The sequence below is a fragment of the Melanerpes formicivorus genome, unplaced genomic scaffold (assembly GCF_026170545.1).
Source record: "Melanerpes formicivorus ecotype bairdi unplaced genomic scaffold, bMelFor1.0.p_v2 SCAF_1, whole genome shotgun sequence".
NCBI lineage: Eukaryota > Metazoa > Chordata > Aves > Piciformes > Picidae > Melanerpes > Melanerpes formicivorus.
The window spans coordinates 56,732,688-56,743,135 of record NW_027142353.1 but is presented as its reverse complement, the minus strand read 5'-3'; the positions used below and the strand labels follow the sequence as shown (position 1 = coordinate 56,743,135).

The following is a 10,448-nucleotide window of genomic DNA, read 5'->3' as shown; positions in this document are numbered from 1 at the left end:
GTGTTGGGTGATGGGCTGGACTTGATGATCTCTGAGGTCTTTTCCAACCTTATTGACTCTGTGAGTTTGGACTCAGCAAAAAGAATCCATACAACTGACTCTTTTAGTTTGGATCCCTTTCCTCAGATTCCAGAAGTTATTTCTGTATTAGAGCAGTCTTATACTTAGACCATCGTCAACAGATTGTTAGATTGAGCTGACATTTACCAGTCTTCAGTGATGAAAAGTCTGTCACCCAACTCAATACTTATCCCTCTTCACAGAGAGGTTTTGTGGTGGCTAACCTGTATTATTATTTCTTGTCCTGTTGCCAGGGGATGCAAAAAAGCAACAATATCACTGTCATATTAGATCTTTCTTCAGACTTTTCCAGGCAAACTCACTTCTTCCAGGCCTTCCTCATAGTTTCTGAGGTTTAGATATTTGGTTGTGTATTATTCCTGACTCCTGAATTTCTCCATTTGATAAATGGGGTTTGGGGGAATATAGGGCCCCAAAGTAAGGACTTTCAAAGTGGACATTATTTCAACCATCCTATTTTTAACATACCTTTAATGTGTGTGAGTATATTTTTCCAAGTCAGCAACATTAGTGACTAATGTTCCACTGGTGACCTACTACAAACTCCATCCCTTCTCTGCAAAACTGTTACTTGCTTCAGAACAGCTCTCCATCCTACACTTCTGCAAGTGCTTAGTGCTTCACAATAGTAGTTTTTAGTCCTTCCTAACTTCTCAAACGGATTTGTTAAACCATTTCTTCAGGTGATAAAGATCTTATTGTATTCTAAGCCTGACTTCCCATCTACCTGCAGCTCCTCCCAGCTGCAGGCAGCTTGTCCTGTTTGGTGGATCTTTAGCGCTCTGACAATGTGTCATTAATGAAGTACTTTACTCCTATACACCAAACCTTTTATCGTGGCATGGATAGAAATTATTTCTGACAAATCCGTGTTGCAATGTCTCAGTCTTCTATCAGATAGCAGTGAGGTAATGATTTAGTCGGTTTGGTCCTCTGTGTCTGTGTGCACATGTGTGTGGACAAGTGTATAGGTGGTTTTATTCATTTGTGCTGGAAAGATTGTGGAAACTATTTAAAAACTGTATGTGAAGCAGCCCTTGGAAAGGATGCAACACCTAGGGCAGGGACATGACTAACCATAATCAGGCATTACACTAATGATGCAACACACAGTAAGTCTGAAATGTTTACCACACGATAATTATTAAATATTTTTTCTGGCACCTGTTGCAATGATCTCAACAAACAATGCCTGATTAAACTGTTCTGCTGCCTAGGTACATGACACGTTTGTCATCTTTATCTTTCAGTTGGGCAAACTCAGAAACAATGACATTCAGAGCTGACTGTGTACTAGAACTGGCGTAATACTTTCAAATCGAGTTAAAGAAGTCTTGTGACAAATGAAGTGTTGATAGTTGGATAGCAAAGAGACAGAAAGGTCTCCAGTCATCCCATCAAAAGAAAGTTCAGCATTCCTGCTAATGGGTGGATCACTCAGAGGCACAGGAGGAATTTTTGTGTTGTCTTAAAGACTGAACCTTAATAGAAAGTGATCTGCAAAACACTTAAATTTCCTGATTTTGACTTAAATAGTATGAAGACTTATTGTCTTTCCCAGATGACAAGCCCATCTTACCATAATTGCCAGGACAACAGAAAACATACACCTTGCTAAGCAATTAAACCTACCTAGCATGGCTTGTCCGCTGAAAAATGCTACCTGCTTCATACTACTGTGATTGCATTGACATACTACGGTATCTATTATCCTGGGTACTCTGGTGGGCTATAAAATGCTGGTTCCTAGCAGCATGCAGAATATACAGGGCTGCTCAAAACAACCTGCAGTGATTCATAGCTCAGCTGTGCAAGTTCACTCAAGTTCACTCAAAATGTACTTCCCTAATGCTGTATCACTCCTTTATCAAAAAGGCTTATACAAGCCTTGTTCAAATATATTTGATTCAGCATAGGGCAGGCAGATGTAAAATATTCATCAAGTTAGTGGCAGTGGATTAGTGAGCAGAAAAGGGGAGATGATATATGCAACAATGTACCAAATCCTGAGGTCAAATTCTATGGCAGTGCTGGAGGACCAACCAGAACAGTTGCAGGCTGTGTTCTCAAAGGTGGAAAGTCAGAAATGTGACATATTTCCTTCAGCTGGGCTTCCCAATTAAAGCTCAATCTATTTCCAAACCTAGGTTATAAAGACCTTTTTTTGGTAGCTGGGTAGGTTGATAGAGAAAATACCAAGGTCAGAGTTGAGACAGATTTACAGAAGAGATATATATTCTGTAAAAGAAAATGATGGTGACAAGATGGGGTAGTCAGAGGGGTAGAAAACAGGTATCTACCTTCTGAACTATCTTGAAGAGGATTACCATTAGCCTTAACTCATTAAGCCTCAGATAATTACCATTATTCTTGCTACTATTTACAAACAGGTTCAAATGACTCTGCAGATAACAAGATGGTGAAAATCCAAAGAAACCTGTGATTAACACCCATGGTAGTGGCTGTCCTGAATATCAGAACAGGTGACCACAAAATGCAGTGCAATTTTTTGAGTGTGATTTTGTTGCCCTGTAAAACATGTTAGCCCAAATAGCAGAGGAGGGAACTATAACTAAGGGGAAAAGACATTAAATTTCACCATGTTCAGTTTGTAGTAAAGTGCTCCTAAGAGCTGCTTATTTGCTGCAGTATGCTTTTTACAAAACAAAGCAACTTTTAGCAGTGTTGTTGTTTCATATTGAGCATCCATGGTACAGGAGTGCTCTTCTCTGTGCGTTTGTCCTTTATTTTCTTGCTGTCAGACAGGAAATAACAGTACACTGGCTCCTGGAAGCTGTAAAATAACTGAAGGATTTGATTTTTGTCTAGGAAAATATTTAATAGAAGTCGTTTTAAATCCAGAAGTCATAAATACAGATTTATACTTCTGATTTCCCTTGAAATCACTCTTTCTCCCATGAGAGTTAGGGTTTTCTTCTATCTCCAGCTGGGTCTATCAGGTAATAGTGCTTTACTTCTCCTCTCCCCACCCCCTTTCTGACAAATATGTTTGTAGATTTGGTTTCAAGATTTTGGAGGAAATTTTAGCTTGAAGAAATCAGTGGTAATTTCTCCTCACGATCTCAATCAAGGTATAACCCTAGCATCTCGCACTTCTACACTCAATTCTGATACCACATTATTTGACACTCTTGTAGAGTCATTACTTCAGAGTTTCTGCTTTATTTTTCAAAGCTCTCCCAGGCTTCATTCTGAGAAGAGCCTAGGAACCAAGTGCCAAAAATGTGGACACGCCCAGTGTATTTCAGGAAAGAACATGCACAACCCTAACACAGCACCTGATTTTAATCTGTATGAAATCCAGTTGTGGGTCAGCCATGCAATGTAGCACATGTAGAAGTAGGTGCAATCCCTATGTTCCTATGAAGTCGCTGAACTTTTCTTTTCCCTACAATGCAGCTATTTAGTCAAAACTTAAAATATGCAGAAAATAAATGTCAGAGACAGTAAATATGTCCTGGTAGGCTCTGATGCTGCAGCTCTGGATTAAAGTCCTCCTTTGGCCACTTTCCCTATTCTATCTTTTTTTTTGCCCTGGGTGATAACCTCATTGCCAAATTGCTAGTTGAAGAAAATGTCAGAGTGTTGGTGTTAAAAGTTTTGGCAGGTCTCATTCCAAGTTCCAGGTAAACTCAAAGTCTGAGTGGGGAAAAAACACTGTCTCCCCTTATTCATCTAGGGTTTTTTATCCTTTTTTATCTGCCTTTTTTAGCTGCAGTTCTGCTAAGTAACTTAGGCAGCACATTTGACTTCTAATAGGGGTCATGGTGAAAGGCCTGTGAGTGACACCGGAAGAACGAAGCTCGTCAGGTCCACCCTTTAAAAATGTTGATGGCCTCTTCATGATGTGAACTTCCACTATCAGCTCAGGAAGACTGCAGGGTAACAGGCAATGAAATCAACTTAAAAAAAATAATCCTGCAGCTGAAGGCTAAAATCCTTACAGTAGCCCTTGGCTACTACATGTAGCATTGGTGTGTATGTTTTTCATTATAGTAAACAGATTTTCATTAGATACCTTAGGTAATACGCAGCACACACAAATAACACAGAGAGACACCACAAGAGTGCTTTAATTTCAGGAGGGAAAAAAATAATCCTGTTGTTACAAAAGAAATGTAACACTAGAGCACTGGGAGTGTAGACAGTTCTCTTCATACTCATACACAGAACAATGCAGGAACTATACACATCTGATATGTGCCAAGCTATGTCTGTTAGAGTTGAATTAAAGATGTTTTCACAGTTCAAGTTTCCAGTTCAACTCATTAGTAACAACCTTCCATCTTCTTGTTTATGGTTCTGAGGATGGTGTGTTTGTGGCCTTCCTGCTCTTCTCTTGGATGACAGATTTCCATCTGCAGTCGAGTCGTAACCCCAGGTGCAGCTCACAAGCAATGCAAGCCTACTTACACTCCACTTTCAGTGCACAGTGAGGGGTCATGGGTATTAATTTATGCAGCATTGTTTACTCCACCAGTGATAAATATAAATGTGCATAGAGAAGCCGAGATAGCACTCATTCACCCTGGAGAAAAGGCAGTCATTAAAAGGAGAAATAGCCATCTTCCTGGAAGTCAGTTCAACTGGCAGGCACTTGGGAGAGCAACTGTGTTTCTGTATGTGCTGGTGTAGCTGCCTCTGACAGGCATAAATCGTATTTAAGACTGTGGAGAGACAAGACCAGACTGGCTCCTGTCATTCTTCAAGTTAGAAATATACAGTTCACAGCTCAGCAATGTGAACTCTAAATAAAATATCAAGTTTCTCCTCACTTCTGATTAGGTTCCTTTTCTATTTTAACTCTGCAAATTGTCTGTAATTCCTGCTAGACCTCCTGGAAGAAAAGGAAGGATGAATCAGCCTCAGTGTAGAGTATCAGAGAGATTGGGAGTGGTTTGATGGGCTCATTTGAAAGGTACCTCAGATAGGGAGAAGGTTTTGTGAAGAAAAGCTATGCAGTCTGGATAGGAAAAAGGAACTAATGGAAGAACTCATAGGTGCAATCTACTGTATATAAGGCCCTAAGTTGAAGCACTTCTTTTGGATAAAAAACAGAATGACAGAAGGCATTTTTTTCCTGGCTTTTGAACGTACACAGCTGAAGGAGACATAGTCAGGTGATAAAAACCCTCTTCACCAAATCAAATCTACTGTACTGAGATTCTTCACAAAGTGCTGGGGGAGAGCAAGGAGGAAGACTGTTGCACTGCTCCTGCCTTCTCAAAGGTAACAATGCTTTTTTTTCACCTGACCCAAGAGGTGAATAAACAAACTTACTTCATCCCACTGTGGCAGCCCCAGTGGGTAAAGGAAGGCAGCACCGACCTAACGACATTCTCAAGCAGTTCAGACTGGCCACCCCCCAACCCTGTAGGAGATTCTCCTCAGTGCAGGAGGAGGAGATAAAAACCATTGCTGGTGCCTAGCAGAGCTGATAGCATGCATTGCCATAGAATGAATACTCATGCTCCTAGGCCCTTTCCATACTCCAGAATACAGGGAAAATAGGACATCTGCTACAGAGACTATTCTCCCTGTCGTCTTTTGTCTTCATTTTCACAAGACATTAGATTTCCCCACAGAGACTTCACCCCACTTTTTACTAAATCCTGAAATGGACATGTTTGTGATTCCTGGCTCTCCTTTGGGCTCTAGAGTTTTCTCTGGGCCTTTCCACTCCCAGTTCTTGAAAAGTGACTCTGTCTCAAGAGCAGGATCCCAAAAGCAGGCATATTTGGAAAAGTTTCTTGCTGAAAGGCCGCTCTCTCTATTTGTGGATGCATGACACATGACACTTGAAGTAGCTTCTGATCTTTAAAACCTGCTTCAATAGCTGCTTCCCAGAGAGACTATAGTTTTTAAACCATGAATGAATGTTAAATTTTTATTATTTTCCTTGAGCATGAAAATATTGCTGTTGTTTTCTGAAACCTAAGAGGGAAATGGGAGAGCTAGGAAATCCTGAAACTGGGGAATTATTTTAAAACAGTTGTTTTCCTGGGTTGTCTCATGCAAATTTTTATCACTAAGTAACACAACTCAGCCAGATTCAACATCATGCAGATCCCAGACACAGCAAGCATGAAAATAGTAAACATGGTTTTCTCAGTGGGCCGTGACACAAAACAATCCACTGTGTTGGGGCAGGGCCATGCATCACACTTCATCAGGCGAGGCATCTGGTACCCGTCATACAAGTAATAGAACACATACATGAAGACTGCTTCAAAGACAATCCTGAAGAAGATGCTGCTGGAGTAGGTCCACCAGAGAGGCCCACGAATGTGAATCTTTTCATTGTTCAGCTCTTCAATATCAATTTTCTCTCCATTTCTGAATCGCCTCTTCTTCTCATGCCTCCTGTAAGCTACATGCATGGCCACCAGCAACGCAGGTGTGGAAACAAAGATCAGCTGCAGGGCCCAGAGTCTGATGTGAGAGATGGGGAAAAAGTGATCATAACAAACATTTCTGCACCCCGGCTGAAGTGTGTTGCAGACAAAATCTTGTTGTTCATCTCCCCAGACTCTCTCTGCAGCCACAACAAGGATCATGACACGGAAGATGAACAGGACTGTGAGCCAGACCTTGCCGATGCTGGTGGAGTACTTATTTACACCTCCTACAACGGTCTGCAGTGTTCCCCAGTCCATCTTCTTTTAGTGTGTTGTTTTATCTGCAGGATGAAAATACACCAAGTATTACAATACACCAAGTGGTCTCTTCAAAGGGTGAAAAATCACTTCTAAGACCTTCTACAAACAAGAGGACTTCCTAGCACTCACTCAAGAATCATAGGCAAATGAAAGTCACTTTCATTAATGTCACCAATATGTTCATGGCTTCAAACAGCTCATTAAATTCTTTCCATGCTTTTATAATGGGGCAAGCATACTTTCATACATTTCTCAACGAGGCCTTGAGCAGAAAATAAGTTACATTTTCACATACATTACCTCTGTGCATCCTTTGTACCTTTTTACCCTTTCTTGAGATGTTTCCCTTTCTGTGGTAAACTTCCAGTGGTTTGCCTCTCAGTAATTTCTATGGCTTTGGGAAATACAGTATCACTGTATTGCTGTGTGGGAGAGCCACACCGGCCGTGGGCAAGAGGTCCCTCTTCTTTTGGTACAGACTGTGTGCAATGGGGAGAGCACGGTACCTTGAAATACCATACTGGTTAAAGTTTTCAGTGTCTCTCATTGTCACACAACAGAGGAAAAAGCCCACCAAAACTTCTCTATCCTGGTGTAGTTACAACGAATAACATGCCCCAACACATAGCATTGGTTCAAGCACTTAGCTTGTACAGACAAGCCTTGAGGCAAGAATGAGAGGTCAGATTTACTCTCACGGGAGGAAATGTGAAATTGGGTAAGACAGAAAGAAGGGGGGGGGGAAGGGAAAAGAGGGGGGAGAAAGTTAAAAAAGTTGAGAAGAGTTGAGAAGGTGTCTGGAATTCCTTAGACTTTTCATGTGTACTCTCTGATGAAACTGGCAGTGTCTTATGCAACATTTTACCTTGACCTAAAGTCTAGGCTATCATCGGGTACCTGCATCTTTCTGTTAAAAATCTCCTCACGTCTGCTACAAAACATAAAGTAAATTAAAACCTTCACAAGGGGCTAAGCAGGACTGAAGGAAAGTATTTGAAGTGTATATTCCAGTGCAACGAACAATCTTGGCTACAAGTGTGGTCTCACACTGCAGTTATGGACCAGTGCTTCAGGGTTGTTTTTTTTTGTGGGGATAAATCTCGACAATTTTCCCGTTTCATCTGTCACCACAGAAACACAATTTCAGGCTCACCCTGCCAACCAAGACATCGTTCACCTGAAAACACTCGAAATCCCCACCTTGTGGTTACCAGCTGGACACCCCGGGGCAGCTGCCGGCCTGCCCGTCATACCGCGCCAAGTTTCTCTCCCGCTGAATTCCAGCGCTGCAAGAGCGCCGGGGCGGGCGCGGAGCCCGCAGAGAGCCTTTTGCCGCAGGAAACGCCGCGGCCGATTGCGACCGGCGCCTATCAGCAGACATCCGTTTACAAAAGCCAGGTTGGGCTCTGAGACTCGACGGCACCTCCCGGGGCCCGCTGCGCCGAGAGAGCATCCACCGTAAGCCCGCCAACGCCGGGATGCCCCGGCCCACAGCCTCGACACCTCGGCCAGCGCCAACCCGAGCGGGGCTGCCTCGCCGACGGGTCCGGGCGGGCAATGGGGGGACATATGCGCGGGTCGCCTACCCTTAGCCTCTCCGCACCCCTCTCCGCTGTCTGCGGCCACCCCTGATCGCGGACGCCCCCGACCCGAGCACACCATCGATCGGGTGCCGCTCGAAGGGCACACAGCCTAATTCCGCTCCAGCACACGGGAGCCGCTCCGGACGCTCACCTGGCACGGCTTGGCAGGGCACTCGGGATGCGACCGGCGAGCCGCGCTGCTCCGCTCCTGGATCCGTCGGTGCCTGAGGAGCGGCCGGTCCCAGCCTCTCGGCCTCAGAACTTTAAGGGCCCCTCTCCGTTCACCTGCCGCCTCTTTTTAACCCGCCCCGCCTGCCTCTGCCCGCGTCCAGCGGCGGGGAGCCCGGGGCGGGGCCGGGTGTGGGGCGCCCATCCCCGCTGCGGGGCAGGGCTGAGGGGTTGAGCCGTGGCCGCCGGTCCCGGGCTCTGCCGTGCCAGCGGGGCCGCTGGCCAGGCCTTACGCGAGGCGGGAGCTGCTTGGAGGAGCACTGGCCAGAGCGGGCTCGATACGCTGCAAGTGCGATCCTGCGCCGAGATTGATTTGCAAGAGTTAGCAGAAAACATGGCCCAGAGGGAAATCCAGTCCTGTGGGACCCTCTCACAGTGCCTCAGTGCCGCGGCAGCCCGAGGAGATCGTCACAGTGAGCACTGTTCGGGCACCAGTCAGACAAAACGCAGCTTCCAGAGACTTTCTCTAGGGTGAGGTAGGGCTGGAGGAAGAAGCCTCATAACCCTTCTTAGATGGCTCGAATTCGGAAGCAAGGGACAGATAAACTGCTAATTTTATATTAACAAAGTGAATTATTGGTTGTTTTCCCCTGGAAATCTTGTGAGCTTTCTTGCAGCTGTAAGAAACCTTTCTGGTGTCCTCACCAGTGTGCACAGCCTTGGATTTGACTGCTGACGGGCAAAGGGGTGGGGAGGCTAAAGTCGTTTTTGTCAGAGAAAACTATGTAGTAGAAAGTATGACAAGTGAACCAAAGAAGAGTTACTTGCCTTGTGAAAAAAAGCTTGTGCACTGACATTGACAATAAAAAAACAAACCAGGCCTTTTCTAGTTACAGGTCTTTTAAACCTCCATCTTCGAGGGAAGTATGAGAACACCATGGCTGACCAGGCACGAATTAATTTGATCAGCACTGCAGCCCTTACCTGAGGCTTTGATTGCCTACCCAGTATTGCTGGCAGGCTCAGGTCTCCATTACACGGTCTGCACTTCACCCAAAGCACCCAACCCAGAATAACTTTTATTAAATTGCACTTGATTGCAACACAGCAGAGAGTCTTTATGTTCTAAAACTCTGTGACCAAAAATCCCACCAGGAAAAAAATTCTGAAGAGGGTGTGTGGGAAAGCTTAGAAGGTGATGAAATGCTCTCCCTATCACTTGTGGGCTAATAAAACCTTGACTAGGGATACCAAGTACTGCTGAAAATGATAGGTTTCTTCCTGTATATTGAAGCAAAGATCTGTCCTGTATGGTTCACTTAGTACTGAACTTGGATTCATGAGGCATGTCTGGAAGTAGAAATGCTTTAATCAGTAGGGATTTAAATAAAATTTAAGTTTAATCTATGAATTTATATAGATAATAATTATAAGAAACTAGAAAATGTATCTGCAAAACAACAAGGTGAATTTGGTTTTGTTCTGAGAGGTTTGGAAGATGAAGTCACATAGGTAAGATCTCAAATAATCTAAGAATAAATGTCTGGAAGAATCAATTTAGGTTTTATACAATATTATAATGATATAAATTATTATAACTCATATAGTTAAATTTAAAATAAAAAATATTATAAATAATATTCTAAAAAGTTTGCCAGTGGAAAATGTAAATGCCTGAAAGAAATCCTGAGCTCATGTTAGAATAGAATAGAATAAACCAGGTTGGAAGAGACCTTTGAGATCATCACGTCCAACCCATCAACCAATCCAACCCACCTAAACAACTAAACCATTGCACCAAGCACACCATGAAGTCTCCTCCTGAACACCTCCAGTGATGGTGACTCCACCACCTCCTTGGGCAGCCCATTCCAATGGGCAATCACTCTCTCTGTATAGAACTTCTTCCTGACATCCAGCCTAAACCTCCCCTGGT

General features: G+C 43.7%; 1 protein-coding gene across 1 annotated transcript; it reads right to left on the bottom strand.

The window, feature by feature from the left end:
• Positions 1-4,157: 4,157 nt before the first annotated feature.
• Positions 4,158-8,653, bottom strand: LOC137444018 (gap junction beta-6 protein-like). The gene is made up of 2 exons (XM_068144335.1): positions 8,496-8,653; positions 4,158-6,781 (listed from the first exon to the last, which is right to left on the bottom strand). Exon 2 carries the CDS (start codon positions 6,756-6,758, stop codon positions 6,081-6,083), a length of 678 nt encoding a protein of 225 aa, XP_068000436.1. The 5' UTR covers positions 6,759-6,781; positions 8,496-8,653; the 3' UTR covers positions 4,158-6,080.
• Positions 8,654-10,448: the final 1,795 nt, after the last annotated feature.